The sequence below is a fragment of the Seriola lalandi genome, unplaced genomic scaffold (assembly GCF_002814215.2).
Source record: "Seriola lalandi dorsalis isolate HSWRI2012SDOR001 ecotype SW California unplaced genomic scaffold, Sedor1 jcf7180002054764, whole genome shotgun sequence".
Taxonomy (NCBI): domain Eukaryota; kingdom Metazoa; phylum Chordata; class Actinopteri; order Carangiformes; family Carangidae; genus Seriola; species Seriola lalandi.
In genome coordinates this window covers 590,262-614,857 of record NW_019525317.1, presented here as the reverse complement: position 1 = coordinate 614,857, position 24,596 = coordinate 590,262, and the positions used below count along the sequence as shown (strand labels likewise).

At 41.4% G+C, this 24,596-nt stretch overlaps 1 protein-coding gene across 3 annotated transcripts; it reads right to left on the bottom strand.

Moving 5' to 3' along the window:
• Nucleotides 1-540: 540 nt before the first annotated feature.
• pxylp1 (2-phosphoxylose phosphatase 1) lies at nt 541-22,776 on the bottom strand. Of its 3 annotated transcripts, XM_087178973.1 has the most exons (7): nt 22,687-22,766; nt 20,263-20,312; nt 19,919-20,065; nt 12,158-12,346; nt 10,136-10,262; nt 2,592-2,731; nt 541-2,397 (listed from the first exon to the last, which is right to left on the bottom strand). In XM_087178973.1, exons 3-7 carry the CDS (start codon nt 19,998-20,000, stop codon nt 1,370-1,372), a joined length of 1,566 nt encoding a protein of 521 aa, XP_087035099.1. In that variant the 5' UTR covers nt 20,001-20,065; nt 20,263-20,312; nt 22,687-22,766; the 3' UTR covers nt 541-1,369. The 3 variants fall into 3 exon arrangements, with proteins under 3 accessions (XP_087035099.1, XP_023280791.1, XP_023280793.2); XM_023425023.2 differs by lacking the exon at nt 20,263-20,312 and having other exon boundaries at nt 22,687-22,776; XM_023425025.2 differs by lacking the exons at nt 19,919-20,065; nt 20,263-20,312; nt 22,687-22,766 and adding an exon at nt 15,070-15,187.
• Nucleotides 22,777-24,596: the final 1,820 nt, after the last annotated feature.

Genomic DNA, 24,596 nt, shown 5'->3' with positions numbered 1-24,596 from the left:
CGCTGTTCACTTTTCAAACGACAATAACCTGAAGCAAACAGCCAAGACGATGCTGGAGTGGCTTCAGGGCAAGTCTCCGACCGTCCTTCGGTGGTCCAGTCAAAGCCCAGATCTAAACCCCATAGGACATCTGCGGAGAGACCTGAAGAGGGCAGTTCACACAAACTTCCCATCCAATCTGACAGAGCCTGAGAGGATCTGCAAGGAAAAATGGGTTAAACTGTCCAAATCCAGGTGTGCAAAGTTTTTAAAGACTTACCGCGGAAGACTCGAAGCTGTCATTGCTGCCAACGGTGTTTCTACAAAGGTCTGAATGAAGGGTCTGAATACTTTTCTAAGGACAAGTAAAGTATTTAGTTTCCTTTTGTTTTGTTTTTTTGAGTGTCAATTGTTGGACAGAAATTACAATTTTATCAATTTACAATTAAATCTACAATGAAATAAAATGTGCAAAAAATGAGGGGGGTCTGAATTCTCAGTGTTAAGTCACAGGACTGTACAAATAGGCATAAATGGGAGGAATGATGGGATTCTTCAGGACACGTTTTACACCAAAACCTTTACTATGTGCTTTACAGTATAAATGTCTATTCAAAATGAACATTACATTTAAATTTAGTATGTGGAATGTGACCAGTTATATCAACAATTAATACAAACACAGAGCTCTTGTAGTTGTATATTAATTTAAAGAAAAATACATGTGTCACTTGCCACTTTCAAAGTACTGCAGTCAATTTTAATAAAGTAGAGAAAAACAAATCCATTTCAATGAGTTTCTATTAAAGAGGCAGCTACTGCAATGAATAAACATTAAAACTCGAAGAAATGACAAATGAGTTAGTCATACTGAGTAATGCGGCCCAAATTAGCCCAGAATGTTTTTTCATTGAAAAGATTATTATACACAAAATATTTCCCAAGACTGTTAAATCCAGCATAGTATTTCCAGCTTTGATATTCCCTGTTATTCTTGCAGGCGTTTGGGAATACTGGGATTTTACAATTCCATGGTTTTATGGAACGTAGGAATAAAGTGGCTAAGTGCCGTACAACTCCCCTTCAACCGTTTATCTCTTACAGATTCGCTTGTGAAAACATACAAATATTCCAAAGAGAATTTCGTAGAAAGGTTAGAAACTGAAGACGTCCAACCAGGATATGCGGTGTGTCGTGTGTGTTTGCAACTCACTTTGTGCTGATGGATGTTAAAGATTACATGTAAAAAAAAAATTTAAGACACTATGAGCAGCATAAAAGTGCACCATCTTTAAAAGTGTAAAACTAAAAAAACAAAACAAAAACAAGTACAACCATCTGCCCACTCTGCGTCCTTCTTCATTCACCCACGTCTCCATCTGCCCGTCTGTCAACCGGGGCGTCTGTAGCAGGCCCCCTGGTAGGAAGTGGCATTGACAACACTGAACATGTCTTTCCTGACAAAAGACAGGAAGTTCTTCAGAGGGCAGAGGGGCTGGCCGGCATGGCGGTCATGGGAGCGACAGAAGGTGGTATGAAATGTCACGTCCTCGCCGTTGTACAGCACCCTGATGAACAGTTCCCCGTCTTTCGTTTTCGACTTATCAACTTTGCCAGCTCTCTTCTTCAGCTGCCCTTGAGTCGCCGGGGGACTCTTCCACAGTTCAAACACCACCCTCGCAGCAAAACGTGGGAACCTGGCCTCCTCCAGTCCCAGGGCACTCAGCAATGGGGCCATGGTGACGTCGTGAGCTGAAGAGAGGGTGAAGACCTCCTCGCTGCCAGCTCGAGGCTGTCGGCCAGCCTCGCTGCTCTTAGCAACGCGCTCCATCTTGGCAGCGGTTCGATTGAGGTAGGGGTACATAGCCAGGATGGCGTATTTACGGTAAAGCCCCACTCTTCTCCGATCCACCTCGTCATCTAGCTGCTGCCGACGAATCACGGCAAACTGCGCCATTGTCAGACATCCACCGGCGCCACTGTCTCCCATGGGAACGCACGGGAAAGACAAGCCGTGGCACAGGTGGCACAACAGGGAGTCTATAGGGTTCGCAGCTCGGAGCTGGCGGGTGAGCAGACCCAAAGTCCGTGCCATGTCGGCATAAGTCCTCTCCAGCTCGGTGTCGGCCACCCGGAGCCGATACTGCCTCTTCTGCTCCTCTTCCAGGTATCTGTTCCTGGCGGGGCAGTCGCAGGCCGAGCCGCAGAACAACGTGCTCCACTGATGACGTACGGTCAGCTTCCTCCAATCGAAGTCCGGGTGGAACCCATAGAGGAAGGCCAGTCCGCTCTGGAGAGTCCGGCTCTTACCTGTGGTCTCCACCCACAACTGGCGGGGCGACCAATCAGCGGGGAGGAGATTGTGACGCTTGTAGGCCTGGTGGAGGAGCTGCCCGTTGCGTAGGTGCTGCACCACACCTGGAAAAGGATAGACACAAGTGGAAAGATATGCAAAGTTAATACTAGCTTGGCTGCAAAGAAATCAACAAAAAACAAGACTCTAAATCAACCACTGAAGCGGACTGCACACAGGTACTAATGAACACGTGATGTTGGTCTGCGAGTCGAGCTTTGGTTGATGATATCAGAAGAAAAATGTCTTCCTCGCCTACCTGTCTGTGTGAGTTCTCCCATCTCACAGACACTGTGGCTGGGCAAACGGGGAACAGAGACCAGTGGCGACTCCCAGTGGCCACGCCCTCCCTGGCCCATGTGATTGATGAAGGAGTTCAGCAGAGGGTGGGAAGGCCTCCTGAGGGTGGTGAGGGATGACAGAAGGTAAGAGACAGACTTGATTCAAGGGTGTGTGTCAGATAACCACACAGCTTTGTTTTTCTCCGGTTTGCTGGAATAAGAAGATCAATCCCGATGGTGACACAGATGGCGCCACTTAAATAAGTTATACGCACCACACAGATGCACACACTATCTTTTAAAACCATTTCCAATATTTGAAGACGCAGAAGATACAGTCACACAGCTCCACACACTAACGCTTTACAGCTTCCTGTTCAAACCACAGCTACAACTGTTGGCCTTCGAGAAACAGGAGCAGCAACTGTCTCACAGTTCCTGCGGATTTGAAGCCTGTGTTTCTGACCTTTTGTCAATAAACAAATGATCTATTGAGCAATACGCTGAAGAGAATGAAGCGCAAATAAAAACCACAGAATGTTCCTGCTTTAAAAGACTGAACTTTCACCTATATCTCACAAATCCTTTCTCATAAAAAAAATCAGTGCTGAACAAGGAGTAGATTTGTGAGTTAGACGATTCAAAATGTATTATCAAGGAAAACTAACACATATTCTGACTTCAGCTTGTCGAACATGACGGTTTGCTGCTTTTGTATGTATAATTGGTAACTGGATGTCTGGGCTCTGGAGCGCTGGTTGGACAAAACGAGCAATTTGAGGACATCAAGTGGGTCCTGGCATATTTAACAATTTATTGTGTATTTTTTAGACTACACATGTAAAGGGCAGGTGCATATATACACTGAGTAAGTTACTGGCCACTGTAATTGTTCCTCTTGTTTATCATGGCCCTTAAGAATTCCCTTCCTCAACCGATGTAAGTGATTATACAAACATCCCAAACACATTTTCAGCAGATTTATTGTGAATACACCTTATGTTCTGTATGTAAGGACACGTGAAGTGCACTCCCGACATCCACCCCCAGGTGTCTCTCTAACACTGCTGAGCCACAACACTGCTCAATATGTGTGGGTGGGAATATGGGAGATGGAGATATAAAAAGATGAAAGAATTCGTTGCCTCGGGACAAACACTCATATAAACACATATGCGAGCACGGACACACACACACACACACACACAGGCGCACACACACACTGACACGCAGGGTTGAGGGCAGCAAGAGGAGCAGTTGGGGATCTGATAGATTAGAGATGATTGAAGATTACAGTTTAATATAACAAATCTGCGGGAGCTGCAGCTCAGCTCGCTCAGATTAAAAGGCGTGTGTGCACAAACACACACTCTCACACACACTGTTTCCATAGTGATCATGGACTGGTTCAGGAACACAGCATTAAAAAAAAAAACGAACCTCTGTTGTTCCCCTTACGCCTGTGATTGTTGTTGCTGATTGAACACAGTAAACATCACCTGCCATCTACAGCCAGCAGCTACATAATGAATGTTTTTACTACATCCTTTTTTTTTGTCAAAATAAAAGCTTCAAAGCTCTACTCTGATTTTAGATCCCTTCTGAAAATACTGATCCAGATTTTCTATTTTTAAGACCATTGTTTCCTTTTGTTGTCACATTGCATCAACGTCTGTTGTCATCATCTATCCACTAGCTTCTCTCTGCATGATCACACTGACATTCACTTGCGTAATAATATATGCACCACAAGGCACACGAACGTACGCGAGTGGTGAATTATTGTGCCCACCAGAGCTCCATTCTGCTCCGTCATCAGCAGATCAGCTTGCTGACGGGAGTTTGGGACAATCTAGATTTAATTGGCTACACTGGGAGACTGGATGTCAGCGGATGGGGACACCAGTGTGGACAAAGAGCCGGCCAGGCTGTCTATTGGGCTGATTGTTACTAACCAGAGATTACAGAGCCCAATTACATTAAGCAGGGATTATTATCACTGGATGGGACAGGGACAGAGATTAATGAGTGAGGAAGGGATGGAGAGATGGAGAAAAAGATGAAGGAAAAATGAGGGGAGTGAAATAACACAGAAGGAGATGAGACGGTGCGGGGGAGAAAGCTGGACAGAAATTAAAATAAATGGGATGGTCATTGAAGGAAGATAAAAACCATGTCAAAGACTGAACTGGTGGAAGAAGAGGAAAGAGAGAGGAGATGTGCCCTGCTGAAGAGAGCTCAGTTAACCGCAGACGGAGACAGTGGGTCGGGAGAGCTGGTGCCAGCACACACACAGACACACACATACACATACATACACACAAACAAACACACAAGCACGCACGCACACACACAGACGACTGAGCTCTCTGTAAGGATCCAGCCCAGGGCATATGCTGGTTGAGATCCCTGTAATTACACCCTGGTCTAAATAAAAAAACAGAAGTACCTACGTTATTACTAGGACACAGAAATACGAAATAGGCTTTTAATGTTCCATCTGCCTGCAAGACAAGCACATTCAAACTGCAAATAATCCACACACACTTCGCAGTGTGCTGAACCCAGCTGCTTCTCTATGGTGTCTCAGCAACATCAACACTTCAAAGCTTTCAGACTCTCCACCAACAAAGTGTTGATCTGTTTTCTTGTGTTTGACCTCATTGAAACTCTGTCTTAAAGAAAAAAACAAACACAAGACGGCTCAGCCCGAACAGGAAGAGAAATGTGGGGAGGAAGGATGATGGACATGACATCATAAAAGATGGGCATTACAGAGGGCAAAGGATCTGGACATAGATGAAGACATGGGAAATGTTTAGAGCTGGACTGCACTGGACAAAATATTGCAAACATTTAACAATGTTTGAACATGAAGAGCCTAAGCTTTCCTTTTAATGCTGAACTGTGCACAGTAGAATAATGGATTTTTGTTTTTTTATCCTTCCAAAACAAGAACTTCCTTTCGTTTCATGAATAAAACATGTTGAATTCTTATATCCCATAAAACGGCAACCACACTGTGGTGTTTTCATTCGAGTCTCAGGTCACACCAGGTTCCACCAGACTTCACTGCTCGCTCCCCCCTTTTCCAGCTGAAGAGGTGGTGGTTGTCAGTCAGGTCGGCATGTGCAGTAAACCTGTGTATTCACGGCTTATCAGTGGCTACATTGCAAATGTTGGACTTCTTCGTGTTCTTTGGCAGCGTGTGTGGGATGGCTAACATCTTAACAAATATGAAGGAGCAGCAGTGCATTCATAATGAAGTGCTCCTGGTCCTGTAAAATGTGATCACTGGCTGTTGTGTATTGTAACCATGCAGAAAAATGATGCACCAGATAGACATGTCAACATTGTTATATGTACAAAATGTTACTAAATATGTTGCCAAATAATGTAAATATTTAAAATAGGTTATTTTTTAAAAATACAATATGCAATAATGGATTGACACAAACTCTTACGTACATTATAATGAAGACATTCATGGTGCCCAGTGGATGACTTCTCTCCTCTATCGTCACCGTGACGTTCACATTTGTGGTTTTGAGTGAAATGGTTCAAAAACTACTGAATGGTCTGTGACACATTCATGTTCCCCACAGGATGAACTGTAAAAACTCCAGTTACCAGTACATCATCTAGTTCAATAATATGGCCAAAATTTCAATTTGTCTAATAACTGAGAAAAACTGGGAAGCAAATGTTAGCATGCTAACACGCTAAACTGGGTTTTTCTATTGTGCTAACAGAAAATTTCAAATTACATTAATTCAGAGAGAAAGTACTAAAAGTACTGAGCACTGAACACAGACAGACTTTTAAAAACGAAACCCTCTCTCATCACCGGCATCGCTGTACATGCATAGCTGTACAGACAGAGAGGAGACCGGCATGAGTGGGCCCTGCTACTGAGCAGAACCACATCAGTGTGGAGCAGCTATCCCCTGTGGGTCTGTAGTGGAAACACATGTCATCATAGCTTGGTTTGGCGGGATACAGATAAAGCGAATTCACCCCAGTCCGTGGAAAAACGCTTACAACGGTGAACATGGTAAACATCAGCATGTTAGCATTTAACTCAAAGCACGTGTGTGCCTCAGTACAGCCTCACAATGCTGCAAGCATGGATGTAGACTATTAGTCCTGATATTGTCTAGATGTACATGTACTCACGTCCTCTCTGCTTTCTGTTTCCACACCATAAATCAGGATGCTGACTGCTCTGTCTGTCACTGCTGTAGTGACAGGATTAAGGTCTGGCACTCTTATAATGACACAATGACCATTATGAACGTTGTTGTGTGTTACATCTGGCTTTTGATGCAATTGGTTTCATACTGTGATGGCAATTCAAAACTGTGAGGTGAGTATATTGGAAGTATAACAGGCACCACATTAACAACCAACTTGTTCTGGATCTAATCTAGTTTCTCTTTTACTAATGAGACAGAGAAATAGTGTTTGCAGCATGACGCTGCCTCACACACACAATATTCTTTATTGAGCCGAGCATCACAACCAGAAGCTACAACGGTTGACCACAGAATTCCCTCCTGAGGATAAAGAGGTAATGCTTGCTCAAGTGCTCATCTGTGCTTTTTTTTTTGTACTTTGAGTGTCTCAGTACACACACACACACACAAATGGAAAAACCTGAAATTCAAACATCTCAACCTCCCATCATAAGAGGCTTGTGTGCAGGATGACCTACTTTCAGTGCGAGTTCAAAGATCAAGGGTATAGAAAATATGTAATAATCAAATGTACATTGCAGATCAACTGCACCATATCAATCTGAAATACAACACTGTGCCAGCTCTTAAGATTACATTACAGTATGCCTGTTCGCTCCAGATGTGCAAAGCTGATGTGGCTGCAGTGAAAGCCTCACGCAAAAATAAGCTATTGTCTAAATCTGAACTCAGGTACACAGAAGGGGGGGATTTACTGACCACATGGTCTCAGTAATTCATCCAAGAGGATGTGGGTGCACACATCAAAACCATCTGACCACACTACATTTTCTGGATTTAAATGTTGTCAGATGTTATCACAGCACATGTATCCACCACATGCATATTAATTTAAGTTAATACAAACACACAGAAACAGTGTTAATGTGCTGATTTCACACCTCTGAAGCTGAAGCAGAGAGGCAATCTGGTTTTTAATAACTTCCTATCAGGAACTCTCATCTAGCACTCTGAAAGAGCAGCAGAGCCAATGTGAGAAGAGACAGAGTGCTAACAGGAAAGACTGAGAGAAGAGGCACAGATAGAGAGAATGAGTAAAAGAAGACAACTATAGTAATTTGAGCATGTGTTTTTTTCCACCCACATTTCTGTCGCGTCGTTCTGCAGCAGGAGCGGTGCTGCTTTGCCAGAGCTGCTCAGTGAGGATGGAGCTCAAATCATCACCTTTGCTTCAACAGACCACATGCACATGTAAATGTGTTTATGTTTGTGTGTGTGTGTGTGTGTGTGTGTGTGTGTGTATCCATTTGCACCAAAGCACTGCAGAACAGATGTAGCAAAACAAATGCACCCGCTATCGCTGACACATGCAATAACACAGTGAAACCAAGGGACTGTGAAAGTGTATCTGATGAGAAAAGGCGAGGAAAACGGAGAAGAGGGAAAGAAAAGGAAAAAAGGAAGGGAAGGAAGAAGGGAAAAGGGAAGGGGGAGAGAGAAAGGATGAGAAGAAGAGGGGAAAAAAAAAAAAAAAGAAAATCTAAGCCAAACCTATTTTATTTCTTTACTTGTTTTCTTATGTATTATATATATTGTAAATGTACTTACTTAACATTCTAAGTGAGTTGAGAGGTAAGTTAAGGAATTTCAATTTAACAAATAGAGTATTGAAAAAAACAGTATCTGCTGGGGTATTTGAGATTTGAAAGTCTATACAGATCCTGAGATTTTTCAGATGTAAAAAAAATAATAATAATTACAGTTTTCGTAAGCCTCACGAGTAGCACAGAAATACCACAGTAATTGGTATCCAACTCTCTTTGACTTTCCAGCATGTCTCCTTGTTAGGCATTAGACAGAGGTGGCTGGGAGTCTGCTTAAATCCCAGAGGCATTTTGAGCCTTTTACTCTGACCTGGTGGAATTAAAACTGTGGGAATAAAGCTTTTATCTTGTGGCTGTAGAAAATGAAAAAGTGTAAGAATGCTTTTTGTTAAGCCATCGATCTTTTCTCTTTGATTGCCGTCTTTGTAGTTTTAGTTAAGTGAAGCAGAACACCATCAACAACCTGCAATATAATGCAACTGCACTGCCACAGGCTGTGTCGACGCAGTTCTATGCCGCCATCGTCGAGTCCGTCCTCATATCATCCATCACGGTGCGGTACAGTGCAGCAAACATGACGTTAAGAGGCTGCAGCGCATCATTCGTTCACCCGAGAAAGTCATCAAACTTTATAGATCTGAGAGCCATAAAAACCTCCGGCAGCAGACACAGGAACAGTTTCTGTCCTCAGGCAGTGGCTCCGCTGAATAGCTCAACTGTACTGTTATCAAGCTAGACTTTACATTGTTACTTTGCAGTCCCACCTCCACTGTTAGGCAATTTAATTATTGATTGCACTTGTCGCATCTAATCTTTGCACTTGTCATTTTCATATAGTGACCCACCAGGGCATGCACTCTACATGACCTCTGAGGACCGTCCGTGTTATCTGCCGCCAAGACATTAGCAGCAAATCCTTTAAGTCAATGGTCAATGGTTCATCTGTGGTCATTATGTTCTTGCGAACCGAGATATTGTTTCTTGTCAGTTGCTCTATTGTCTTGCTTATTGTTTGCCTTTCTGTTAATGTGTATGCATGTATTCCTTATATATCCCGTTTCTATTTTTTGGTATGTATTTTGTAACAAATGTAATTTCAATTTGATTTTTAAGGCTACATAAACTTCAGGTTAAAATTAGCTTCAAAGCTAACAGTGGCCTTTGATCATTTGACACTGAAATAAACTATTAAATGAAATGAAATTTTATTGTACAAACTAGTTTCTGACATATCACCACATAAAAATGTAACACTATAAACTTCACAATGGTAGTTTTTTTATTACAGGTGATTGTGCTGGACTACATTATAGTGAGGTATTCATGATATTCATTAAGTGTTTCTGTATTTCCTTGTGTTTTCTATATGTGCAGTGTGTTTCTTGATGCCGCATTAAGTGTTATCAAATTGCTGAGGAGTCTTTGCTATCGTACCATTTAAATTTAATTTACTTGACATGGCAATTTCTTTTTCACTTTCATTCTGTTATACCTCTGCCTCTTCAATAAGGTCCACATCATTCTCAAAACATCCTGATTAAGGCTCAAAAGATCCTTTCAACATGTTCACCCTCTTCAGAAAAGAGCACAAATGGACGAAGGCTACAGGTAAAAACACCTCTTATACCAGGGAACTACAGCTAATTTATCTGTGAGATACTGATGCTTAAAATGCTACATTTAGCACGTTTTATCATCTTTTCGGTGGAAATGTGTGTGTACCTGCTGATGGACAGACTGCAGTCGATGGCAGGTCGTTTGGTTTTGGGGATGGAGTAGAGAGGGTAACGGTCTCCATGGCGAATCATCACCTGGACAGAGAGCAGCTTGTAGTCGGCAGGACTGTGACCTGTCAGAGGAGACTTTCATTAGCTTCCATATGAAAGCCCATATTACAGATGTCAATTAAAAGAACATGTAAGAGCTGTCTGATACAAAATGTAGACTGTATGAGAGTTCTGTATGGTCTGAAGAAATTACAATCTGAGGGATAAGACTAACAAATGTTGATTAATAACATTTCATATGTAGCACACGGCAGAATCCTCTTAGACATGAGGACTCTACATTGAAGAAAAGACCTTTTTCCTTCTTTCATAAAGCCATAAATCCTTTGTGGTCGTCCATCGACTATTAAAGTCAAACCAAACAGATCTAATTTCAGTTCTCAGCTTATCTGAAGCATCTTTTTATGCATGACCCAGTTACATGATATCACAACATTACATTTTTCAGATTTTTTTAATATTAGTATACTAACCCCAAATATCAAGACTGCGGTTAGATTATTTAACAACTATATGTGGGTTAAAATGGAACAAATGTAGACTTTTATGAGAAAGATGACAAAGGATGAAATGAAAACCTTTAGAAATGTAAATACCTTATAAACAAAAAGCCAAAAATCACTGTTCCATGCATATTAAGTTATGGAAATTAAAACTGCATCTACATTATTATATCAGCAATGGCTGAAATGACTATGTGAAAGTTGTAGCTTGCAGTGACACCAAATTATCACCCAACCCTGCAGTTCCCCTGATCTCTGCGGAGTTGTTTAATATCTTTCAGCTGACTGTTTTTGGTTTTAGAAACAACAACTTCACTGTTTTTGTTCTCATCGCTCTGATCAGTGTCATTTTGAGACACAGCAGGCAAATATTTTCAATAATAAAGCTCTGACACGCCCTGTGTACACTGCCTGCTCAGACAAATAGTTGGCACTCAGACAAAGTTACCAACTAGCTGGTGAACACACTGGAGGATCTAGCCAATAAAGAGCCACATATTTTGGTTGGTGTAGAGCCAAAGAGGCAGATGAAGGCAGGTTAATGTTCATCAGGTGGACAGAAACATGACTCCAAGAGAATACTAATGTGTCTCTGTATCTGCTTAATGTGCAAATAAACAAATGTTTGCCAACAAGTTGGCTATAAAAATGTGATAATATCAGGGCTGTGTTTACAATTTCTTTCCGCTGCCTTCACTATATTTAAACATAATTAAAATTGGAAAGTGCTCAACTCAGGAGATCAACTAAAAGAAGGCGAGTGTGGGTAATCACATTTTATAAAAGCAAATACTAATATAATTTCACATGGAAAATAAATCCAGCTAAAGAAAAAAAACTAGTTCCTGATTGATTTCCAATAACTTCTAATTTAAATCTGAAAGAAGTGATTGATTGTTCTTCCTTGGAGACAGAGCTGCCATCCAGAGATAAACAAAATTAAGTTCTATTAGCAGTGGCTTATACAACTTGTCTTGGGCGGTGAAGGATATTTGTACGGTTGCTTTGGGCTGTGCTGACTTTTCAGTGAAGGAGATAAAAAACACACACAAGGCTCCATGCTGCTTTGCTGTAGAGAGAGCGCACTGCAGCATTATGGATGATGTAATCTAGTGGAAATGACTTTCGCACAATTAACACATCCCCTGAGTCCTGACACACTAAATCTGACATTATTACTATATTAAGTATTTATACACTGTCCATCAAACCAGCTGTTTCCAGCAGAGGGAGAACTGGTCTAATTTGTTTTTAATGCTCTGAAACAGTGATGCTGTGACACTTGCTGCTGCCAATGTGGAAATAATTAACTAAGTAAGTTCATTGGCTGGTCTCAGATCAGTTCAGATTTAAGTCTTTCAGAAGTACAAATCAGAGATGAAACCCAGACATCTATCTAAAGGCAGTCTTTAGTTAGATTAGACAGATTTTAAGTGTCAGTGTGCAGGTCTCACCCTCCCAGGCCTGTTCGGTGCGGTTGGGTGTGTTGCAATAGCCATAGGCCTCAGATATAGGATTGGGCTCCTGGGTGTGAGGCACCGGGAACACTCTCTTTCTGCTCTTCCCCACAGCCACCCCAAGGCCTCCATCTATAGCCTGGAAGGGTCGCTCCTCCACTATGGGAGTGGTGGGGATCAGGTTCACTGTAGAAAAAGAAGAGAGAAAGGTATGAAGAAGATGAAAAGTGAAAAAGTAAACAGCTGTTGGGCTGTGGTAGTGCCGAACCAATAACTTTCTCTTCCGCCTCCTCTCAAAATACACCCACAATCAGATAACAATTAAAAAGATAAGAAGAAGGAGGAGGCAAGTAGATTTGCCCAGTGCCTACTACAGTGTCCGAGAGGAACGGCAACTCCTGCACAGACAGGAGGGCATCTTGTGCCTGAATGTACACAATCATTGTCGTGTACAGTGTGCATCACCTACATTAACAACGGCGTGCACGTTTCCATTGTCATTTGGCTTTATCTTCTGGAGACAATGAATATCTGTACCAAATTAAATGGCAATCCATACAATAGTTTTATCAAAATTAGTAGGATTCATCATGTGGAGACAATGAATGTCAATCAATCCAATCGCTGTTGTAATATTTCAATTTAAAGTGGTGAACGGCCGACAGACCAACATTGCCGTCCTTATAGAGCCAAACTGTGAGCAAGGCTACAAAGACTGAAAAGTATAGTAAAATATGTAAGATGATGTAAATGATCTAAAACCACACTCAGTGTAAAGATTTGAGGAATATTTACAGGCAATAATTCACAAATGTGAGCAAGAAAAGTATAAAAAGGCAACTGATGGGGCAGGGACAAAGTGCCTGAAATGAAGTCAACCAAGCTGTAAACTGTAGTTCATCTCCATGTCAACAGCTCTATACCCTTAAACCCCTCACTGTTACCAGTATGTTGCCTGGACACCAGTGACCTGCGACCCGGGGGAGAAATGGTCCAATAGCAGCAGAGGTGTTGTGGGAACTGGAAGGCCCATTCACAAATATCCCACTCTGAAGAAAAAGAAGCTGAACCCATATGCCCCTTTGGCAAGACGGATATCCAAATTCTACTTATGTTTCTTTCTCTCTTTCTCTCTCACAAACACACACACACACACACACACACACACACACACACACACACACACACACAGCAGACATCCAGGCTGCCTGTCTGATCATAAAACACAAAGAGCTAATGGTTTCATTGCTTTAACAACCCTCAGACTTATATCACCTCCTCTGACTGTGAGAGTATTGTGTGTATGGTGTTACACATCATCTTTCCCCTTGCATTCACACAGTCACACATACAGTTTCCCACTTCCTCGTCACTGGAGCTGGGCTCAGAAAGTCCACAGACATTTTGTGTAAACATCCAGTTATGTCTGCCCCACAAATTTGTTCCTAGGATGATGTTTCTCTCAGAACACAAAGCCCTGTAGGAATGATGCTGACTCAACTGTATGAAATAACAGGGAAGGTTTAGTAAGTATTCTGACCTTACTAAAACAGTGCAGTGCTCCAACAATTTGTTAATTGACAACATTTAGTAATAAAAATTTTACAGTGTGAGATATTTATCAAGCAAAAAATGCCCCAAATTTTAATAGTTTCTGCTTCTCAAATGTGAGGCTTCGCTGCTTTTCTCTGTTTTCCCTTCAGGCAGACGAAGCAGCAAATAAATCATGATGTGCATGAAGCTTCTGTTTTGCTGAGGAGACGAGAAACTGCGGCGGTCAAACATTTCAGATCCCTGTGGAGCGTTGCAGAATTAGCGCCACAAAATGTTTATCTCAGTGTAGCCGACTAGGAAATTTCATTTCATTTGCTTTACATTTTGTATGGAAACTTGAATTACTACTCACTATTTTTTTTCACATTTTATAAACAAAACTATTAATCATAAAAATAATTTTATTTATTTGGAACTGCAACATTTAGCTTATCAATGGATTAGTTGTCATTTTACAAGCACAGCTGCTAAACTTTTGATGGTTCCAGTTCACATTGGAGACAGAGTGAGGATTTGTTTCTTGTCCTTCTCTTACATTTTAGTAACCATGATGTCACCTTGTGCTTTAGGGAACTGTGATGGGCATTTTTCACAGTTTCTGGCATTTTATAGCCCCAAACTACTTCATTTAATTGATTAAAAAATTAACAGATTAACTGATTATGGAAATAGTCATTGTTGAAGTTCAAAAACAGTGATTCCAATACTTATACAATCAATCAACATGGGTTCGGGTTAACATGAATATCTATATAAAACTACCACAAAAAGGAAATCTACAATATGTACTGTGTTGCTACATGACCAGTTTTTCAGAAAAGAAGCTTGAAGGGATTTTTGCTGAGAGAAAAAATGTTCTGGGTAAACTATAAAGCAGCCGTCTCACCGAGCTAAGCTGCCTACATCTTCTGCAGTCACTTCTCACTTCTCTCTCTTCAGCTGCAAGACATTATCATATCACTTCATCTCAACAGCTCACAAACTTGAAGCACAAGCTGTCGACGCTCTTAGGCAATGGTACTAAACAGCTTTTCAATGCTAATTATCTTGTAAGAGTGGTAGATAGATACTGTACAAAATGATCTCAATCAGGACTAGTCACAAGACAATTAAGAACAGTCATCAGTGACTGAGGATGGAAAACTTCATATTTAACAGTCATTTATTGAAAAACTCATCAGGATTACAGACATAATGAAAAGTCCTTCAACCTAAAGACCAAACAAATTGAGTTCAGCAGTTAAGCAAGTAACTTCGAGTTGAATACGTTGTCAAATCTCTATTTCTAAACAAGCTTTAAGGTCTTCATTCAAAGAGTTTTTATTTTCTATATGAAGATTTCTGCAGAAACTCACCACTGATGAGGAAGAGGAGAAGGTGCGCGACGACAGCAGAGACCATTTTGACAACGGCTCGGTAGCTTGAGGTCCAGTCACACACACTGGAGCACATTCATTAACACAACCTGCCCCCCCACCCCCCTATGCTCTGTGCCCAATACACTGCCGTCACCCCCCCCACACACACATACACACACGTCTGCTTGAACTAACCAAACTTTTGGAGGCCTGCTCAGTCACAGTCATCTACACAATGGGGCTTTTGTAACTGGCCGCCCAACATTACCAAGTGCATACACAGCAATGGCACACAGAGCATACTGCAGTGCATGCACGCACACACGCGCACACACACACACATACACACACACTAAATGTGGCTGGAGAAATAAGAATTTTGGACTTTGAATGCGTTTCCAACTTTCCATCCACCTACATGAGATCATGCAAAGGCAGGAGGAGGCTGTCTGAGAGCACTTTCAACGAAGTGGACAACTCAGTTTGACACTAATAAACGTCACAAATCTCTTCCACTTTCAATGCTTTAACACTCCACGTATATACACACAAACATATATGCTCCCTTCCTCACAATTACAGACCTAAACATAGAACATCCTGCTAAATCTTACACCCCTGTGTTGCTGTGAACCCATCATTATGCGCGCACACACGCACAGACACACACAAATTCAGTTTTTCTTTTACCTTAAGGCAAAGAGGGTGTTCTGCCTCAAAAATGCACACAAACAAATTTGTGTCGGCTATCGCACCGCAGTGATTAGGGGGTGTACAGCTGCTCACAGAATGTGGTTTGACCTGAAATTAACAGGGAGTGCCCTCACTTACAGTACCTGACTCCAAGTGCTGTGTACTGGCAGCACTGTGGCAACCAAAGAAGTGTAACAAATATTGACACAGGACATGGCTGCTTGCAGCTGCCCATCACAAAGGGACCCTCTTACACAGTGGCTTTTTGTCAGATGTAATCAAATGGAAACACAATAATTGTCTCTTGCTCACAGGGAACTAATCAAAAACAAAACTATTTGTAGCTGGAATTAGAAAAAGCTACGTGGCCTTATAAACAATCCGCATTGAGACAAATCTTATCCGAGCACAGATTAAGATCCTCCTCAGCACATTTAATTAAGCGCTAATGCTCAGTAATACAGAAAAAGCTAGGGATGTACCGATAAGCTCCTGATTGCTCCCAATGTTGATCTGAATCCTGTAATATGTAGTGTCTGCTCACAGAATTCAATCTGACATTAGAGTCTACTTTTCATGTTGTTTCGTCTTCATACTGACAACCAAACTAAACTGACAGCTAACTCACTTAGTGACTGTCCTACTGCATCATCAGCTCTGCACGGACCAATGAGGGCAAAAGAATCAGTAAGAGAATCTCTGCATTAATCATGCAAAACATCTTAAATAATTATATTGATTATTATACAATCATATATATAGGCTCCCTTCACAGTTCCCATAACCAGCAGATATATTTAAAATTAGTTTAGCTTTTGAAGTCATATTAAAATCACTCATCTACTACCACAAAATTCTGTTGTTGATCTGCTTCGCCTTCACGTAACAAATAAACCACATGAGGTGATGTCGGTCCAGTTGTTTTGGATGCACCACAGTTCATGTGACATGTTTTGACACCAGGCCAAACAGACCACAGTTTGTTTGATCCATATTAAATGGGTTAAGTGTGGAAGCACCCATACTGTGATAGTCTGTCAATGTGTTTTTCCTATGATAGACTGGAAACCTGCCTAGTACCCTGACTTTTGCCAATTGTATGCTGGGATTGGCTTCAGCCCAGACATTCTGGCATAGGATAAGCACGAAGCAAAAAGTGTGGTGTCCATCAGAACAATAAGTCTGACAGCTGCTTAACGCTGCATTAAGAAAATAAAACCTGCATCCCAGTTTGCCTATAATGTTTTTTATAGTGGCCTATAGTGTTTTGTGCAATATCCACAATGAAGAGAATTACTGTAGAAATATTGGCAGGAAGGGGCTGAACAGACTGAACAGCCTCCCTTCACAGTTTCATTTGTAAAGTCACATTCTCAGCACTAGTCTAAATGCTACTTGTCATGCATTTGCAGTGATCTGGCAGGCTAACAGTGAAATCAGGTCTCATCAAAATACATCCTTTCATTGTACTGCAAGCGACTAAACAGCCCCAAATCCAAACAGTCACACAGTCAACACAGATTTAAATCCAGGACGAGAAGTTCTTATGTAGAGAAACAGGATCATAGTGCTGTAGCAACACACACTAGAGTGAGGAGATGAGATACTATGAGACAATACAAGTTAGGACTTTAGGACATTAGGATGTAGGATTTTTTTTTTAGGTAGAAGTAAACAAAAAACACAACATATTAGCTTAAAGCGGCTAACTTTTAAAAGTGGGATGATCATTTTTTTCTAGCCAAGAAACCAAGAGACCAAGAACAGAGCCCTGAGCGGTGCCATATTTCATATCAGAAAATTTTGATGTAGTATTACTATTGGAAACTCACTGTGTTGTTTCATGGTAACTAAGCATTTAACCAAAAGTGAGGAAAGTAACCCTGACGCCTTATCAGCTTGGTTCAACAGTGAGCGCAGACATTACAGGAAACAGGAATGGGAGGAATGCGGAGAAAAGAATTTGCAAAGTGCCTGGAGGTCTGTGTAATTGACACCAAAATTAGGTGACAACATTTCACTTCTATCAAACCGTCAAACAGCTTTAAATAGCTTTTCATTTAAAGTATATACGGGACTTACGTGTTAACTTTTGTCTGTCTTCTCCTTCAAACATGCCAAATCTCATGCATTTCATTTCATTTCTTTTTATCACTGTGCTTAAACCTCTCATTCCTCGCAGGCAACCTACCTTTCTTTTTCTCCTCTCATATCCTCCCATGATATTCCCCTCTCACGAATCTACCAACTCTCCTGCAGCACTTAACTCCCATCATGCTCTGCCTCACCTTTCCCTTCACTACTGTTAATGTAACAAAAATAGTTCACTTTCTCTGTGTTTCAGCCACTTTAATTCCCACTACTGCAGCTGTCCTCTCTGGAGCTGTGTCGTTTCTTTCCTCTGAGAGTCCCGCGTGAGTCAATCAGCACTGCGATCGCACATTTCGCAGCCGTCCCTGTTTTAATTTGATGCTGCCTGGAGCCAGAGGGAGGCATTTACTCCACCACTGATCATCATCCATCACCCAGTCTCTCATGGTAATGTTCAATGAAACAATAATAAACACGTGCACGGGCTTTTCTAAAAAGCAAGGGGGTGTGAGACAGAAGACCAGAATAGAGCGCAGCATAAGAACATAAAATGATTTGAGAGTGAGCAATAGCAGAAAAGTGGAACAAAAACAGAAGCTGACCATCTATTAAACATGAGGAGAAATCCCATACGCTTTTATCCCATGCTTCTCCTGGATAATGGCTCAAATCCTTCTCTTTGTGTGATGAATAAATGATGACAGCAGCTTTACTCCAACAGTACAACTGATCAAAAAATAAAAAGAGGGCAGTTTTGAAAAGAGAGCGTTCCCACAAGAAACAGTCTCTTTAATTAAGAAACCACCTAATCGAGTACATTTCCGATGCAGATAAGAGGGTATTGACTCTCAGATAGGCATGTATGCAAATACCTACACACTTCTAGAGTTATAGAGGGGGTGGTTTCACTCATCACAGCGTCTTTCGTTGCCTCTGAGCGTTTTACAAAAGGAGAAGATTGCAGGGCAGGAGATAAGAGTGGGTTTGATAGTGAGGCATTAATAATAACTTACACAGCAACCTCCTCTTACGCGGTTATGCACACGGTTATTATCCAGGTGAAGAGGAGGGAGGGAGGGAGTGAGTGATAGCTGGAGAGGCGAGTGCGTACTCGGGGTCGCAAAGTGCAAACACTAGATAAGTAAACGCAACAGCCCACTTGCTCTTGTCTTCTTTTTCACTTGTTGCATTCTGGTCTTGCGTTGCATTTAAAGCAACAGAAGAAGACAGAGGAAGAAGAAGTGAAAGCTTTCAGTATACCAAGCTTACACATATGAGGGAACAGTTTCTTTTCTTTTCTTTTTTTTTTTAATGTTGATGAAGGACAGCTCAGGGAATTCTGGCAAAGATGCAGTCCAAAATACCAGCTCTATCTCACTGAATTCCACTGTAATCCTGTGTGTGTGCATGAGCATGATTTATGCGAGTCTAATCCTATATGCTTGTCCAGACACAAGCTTGCAATCACCAAAAACATTTCCACTGCATTGGGGTTTTCAGGAATCCAGCACAAAGTAGTTTAATCTTACACATTTTACATTCAAATACTAATTTCCATTTGTACTGCACGCTCCGCCTGCCTCATCAGCCAGTGGTCTTCCAATCACGCCTGCAAGGCTTGCAAATCACATTCAGTGCCAGAGAGACAGTCTCCTTTTTACTGAACGGCGGTTTCCTTGCATTCACTGTGGCTGCCAGGGATACACTGTCTAGACAATACCTACAGGAGGTGCTAAACAATGACTTGATGGGGAAAAGACACAATTTTATACACCTAGGAGTTCCACAGCAGGTGTGAGAGAGTTGCAACTGACGCTCAGGGGATTTCACAGCATCCAGAAGCCCTCTGTTGGTGCTGGATATTTATAGGAAGCCTATAGGGGATTTTTCTTTGTTCTGGTATGAATGGAGTCTCTTGAATGGGAAATCAATGGGAGGAAATCACTGTATGTACACGAACACACATGCAAAAAGAAAAAGTGAACACATTTTTTTTCACTTCGAGAGAAAGAGAAGGGATATGTGAGAGAGAGTTGAGTACAAACACAAACGGCGCACTTACAGAACTGAAGGCTCAGACTGATGATGGCCAACGCTGCCCCGCCCACCACCACCAGGAGGAGGAAGCGGTTGCGAGCCAGCATCTTGTCACGTGATTGGTCCGCGACCCTGTCCGTCAGCCATCCAGACCTCTGCCCATCCCAGCTGTCTGGAAACAAAGAGTGAAGTGACCTTAAAATTTATTACAAAATTATTATCTTAGTTGTTTTGTTTGACAGAATAAGCAAAGAATTTGGGGTTTTCATTGAGTTATGAGAGAGAAGATGGAGTGCAATTTTTAAAGTGAATTGCAGAATTGCCTCCATTGCCTGCTGACTACTACAACAACTAACATCCTGTACGCACCTGTCCCTTTCACCTCATGCAGTATTTTAGCCTCGTGTTTGTTGGCTGCTCTACAAACAGAAAAAAGGTAAGGGCAGTCAAATCTATCAACGCTTTAAAAGAAAAAAAAAGATGGTAGCAGACCTGAGAAATGTGATCAGTGTTAAAATCTGAGGTGTTCATATACGCAAATTAGATTTTGAGAAATACACACTGCATAGACCAATCTGTCTGAAAGCCCGACTTATACAATTTCCAATTAAGTTCAGCAATGGAAATTTATAAGGATGCACCAATCCAATCAGTCTGATAGGTATTGGCACCAATAGCGATGTTATAAAGTAGATGCGGTATCAGCCAGAGACAGCCAATACGTATTAAATGCAGCAGTAACATTACAAGCCTAAAACCAAAGCTTCCTGTATGTGCTTCTTATAAATCCATTTTAATGTGAGGGAAGTATTATGCCTTTACTGCAAAACTGGAAAGTATAACAGTGACATTGACAACATATTTCATCGTTTTTAACAAAGAATGATGAAGAAGCTGGAGTATAGGACTCGGGAAACGAGGACTGAAGTTACATCTTATTAACGACATACTTTTAGCAACTGGAGTTTTTGAATACAGTAACATGTCCAATGTAATAATCTGCTTGGATTCTGGAAGAATCTATATTTTCCTTCAATTTACCCTCAGACGGTGTAACACTGCTAGCTATTATCATAATTTATTATTCAATGCATTTAAAGAGCCATTAAATTACTTGTGGTGTACCTTTCCCAATGCACCGCACAAGCTAATATCAGATCCTTCTTCTCCCATGATACCTCTCAAGAACTCAGTGACCTTACTGAATACCTCAACTTTTCTGGCTGTGTAGCTAAAGTGCACAATCTCTGGAGAGTATAACAAGCCTGCCTCATCCATGACAAATTAATTGTTGAAGGGTCAAGCAAAATGCCAAAATAACAAAGAAACACATGATGCAACCCTAACAAGTATCATCTGTTCACACTGTCCATGGGTTATAAGAAAATCACATCAGTAAACTCATGTATATCCAATAAACAGCCACTATTTTTTTACTATGTCTATAACTATTGTAGGCGTGCTCCACCTGCAAAGGTAAAGATGTATCTACTCTGATATCATGAAGCCAAGTGCTTTAATGAGTAACAATTTAAATAACAGTGCAATTAATTGTAATTTACACCAACTTAAGTTAAACTTTCAAGCATGAACTGATCAGATGCAAATGCTCTATTATGTAAACTAACCAAAAAGAAATTATGCAATTAAATTGCCTCACATGCTCTTTCTTTGCTCTCCAGTGTCACTCACATATACAGGACCATGACAGTCTGCACCATTTACCCTAAATAGCCCAGAGGGTTGAAAACTAAAACATGGGGAGGAACAAACTAAAATTGCAGTAAATGCAGCCCTGAAAATGAACCCTACTATTAAGCAGTCTAAAAACGCTCCCTGTCCGGCCTGTTTAAGCCTATGTCTAACCAAGGTACAGTAAAATGATGCTTCAGGGAGAACTGGACCAACAAATATGCGATTCCTGACCCACATCCTTAACCTGAACCTTCAGGATGGGTCACACCAAACTCCAGTCAAAATACTGGGAGTTCAAGGCTGTGTAACTTATCTGTAAAGGTTTAAACAAATCAAACATATCTTACATATTTCATGTATAAGGGAGCCACTTGTTGGTTCGGCATATATATGTATAACTCAACAAAAGATACTTATTAAAACGAAATACCAACTTTTTGTTATGATGGAGAAGCACCGGTCAGGTCAACAAAGGAAGTCCATTTATGATTTAATGAGAAGCTACTTTATATATTGTTTGAATGCCAAATTAAAGAGTGAATTATTACAATTCTCTAACACTCTGGAGTTACACTTTAACTGGTACATGCGTTTGTCAGGAAGCAAAGCAAAACTAAATTGCCAGAATTTTAACCGTTTCTTGAAGCGAGAGCTGCATGTAGCTTAACGTTACTGGAGGGAAAGTGCCTGGTTACGTCTCTGCTAGTTAACTAGTTAGCTAACCGTTAGCTAGCTTCGTACTGTCATTAATCTTGCATGTCGGCTAAACATTCCCACTGACTGGCTTTTTAAGGAACACTACACACTGATCTACTGTCAGTGTCGTTGTGTGTTATTGTAATTGAAAGGTCAGACTTTTCCTGACTTTATTTGTCGGTACTTGTTGCTCCCGTGTTCAGGACTCGGAAACAAGTTATTGTGTTCATGGCTCATGTGTAGCTTTGTGTTGCTATTCACAGAGCAAAGCAACCGAGCCAAGGAATTAAAATGCCACATCAACAATAGTGCTCGCTTCGGAAACACGACCAAACAAACAATACATGCTCATGGCTGAACACCTACAATCCTGCACAGTAGATATTTCTTGTATTTTCTTACCCTGCAAGGAAATGACTCTCTCAGAGCCACGGAGAGACCCAGGTTAAACACTTGAATCCAGCGCTTCGGTGTCTATGGTACGACCGTCTGCAGACTGAGTGGCAGAGACCGGCGTCAAGTTACACACGGTGCAACAACACTTCCTGTGGTAACTTTCAAAATAAAACTGTTTCTACGCGAATGCGTTACCATGTTTTGCGTATTATATATGGAATACAGTCATTTTAGATATGGCTCTGTGAATTGCTTAAAATCAAACTTAGATCAAATCAATCCATCATTTTACACGTGAATCTGATTCGACAATGACGGTCCAACTTTTTAAAATCTTTCCAGGATTCCTGTTTACACTACCTGCAGTTGGACCTCTGCAGCTACCTACTTTGAAACTGATAGGAGCTTCCTGCATAACTTGCACCTGACTGAGTTAATAATGTGTAAGTGTAATGAATTTTAGTTAAAAATGTTATAATGTGAACAGCAGCCTAAAATGACCTGGTTTTCCCTGTAATGGAAAGTTTGTTTTTATTTAGTATAATTGTGTTTTCACAGGGATACCAGAATCCACCTCAGGCCAGAACCACATTGAGGTCTCCCACAACCAGCAAGAAATGGTAAGTCATTGGCATGACTACACCCCATACCTGTATGGGCTCAAATTATGCAGTTTTTTCCCCCCATCTTTATTCAAGAGCGTGGTATATCAAATTTGAGGGCATGATTTATTGATTTCATGTTCAGATTTTGTAATATTGTCTCTCAAAACCCTGCCCTCACACTCAAATAGACTCTGTTTGCGCATAAATTTGCTCTGTTCCTGCTGCTGTGTGCTTGCACTCAGAAATATAGTTGCTTGCAAAGATTTCCTGCGCTCAGGCTTCAGGTCTTCCGCTTGCGCTCCGCTGGCTGGGCGCAAGGCCACACTTGGGGCGCGAGCTAGCCGCCGTTAGCATTAGCATTTTTTTTCTTTATTGGTGAAAAAAAAGGGACAAACAGAAGCTAGCTAGCATTTGCATTAGCACTGATCATCAGGATTAGCTTTTTTTTAACAATAAGAATGACAATAATAGTAAAAAATAATATTTGTAAAAAAAAAACCCGATGATATTGATAACAATTATAATGTTAACAAATGATATACAATAATTGCAATAAATGATAATGACAATAATGGCGGCAATATACAGTATATAGAGTTACCCCCATTTTCAATAGCGCTAGCATTAGCAGCTAGCTTGATTGCATTGTTCATTGATGAATGAATTTAACGCTTTGCTTTCACACCACTGTTGTGTGCGGACTAAATTCACACACACATATTAACATTAACATTTGAAGCCTTTCTCTTTGTCTCTCTCTTTCCCTCCAGGTGACAAAGAAGCTCACTGGTGCGGCTTCTGAAACGGCTGCCTGGGTTACTAATGTTGGTATGTTGGCTTTCCCAGGATGGCAGCCGGATTGATGATGCCACATCTTCGAAATGGATCCCCGGAGGTACCTGTTGTCACATTGAGGCATAGTGGTCACAGCTGGAGGGGAAGCACAGGATGCTCGACCTGACTGTTGCCAAGGTGATCCAGAGGATCTCCTGGGAGGAGTGGAGGCTCCACTGTTGGAGGAGGACACATGAGGCAGAGGAGACGGCCCTCTTCATCCAGGATCTCCACGTCACCCTGGACATCTCTTTGCTGGATTCTCTCTGCATCCAGGACATATGGAGTACACAGAGGTGCCATCTCAGCTGTCATTCATTCTCAAGGATTATGTGGCCATTAGAGAGACAGTGTTGGCCTGCCCGAGGTTGATGGCTCACACCAACATCCAGCTCTTTGAATTGAATTGAGGACTCAGTGGTAAGAGTTTGTTATAAAGCTGTGTTGGTGTGTTGTAATCTGTACTGTGATTTATCT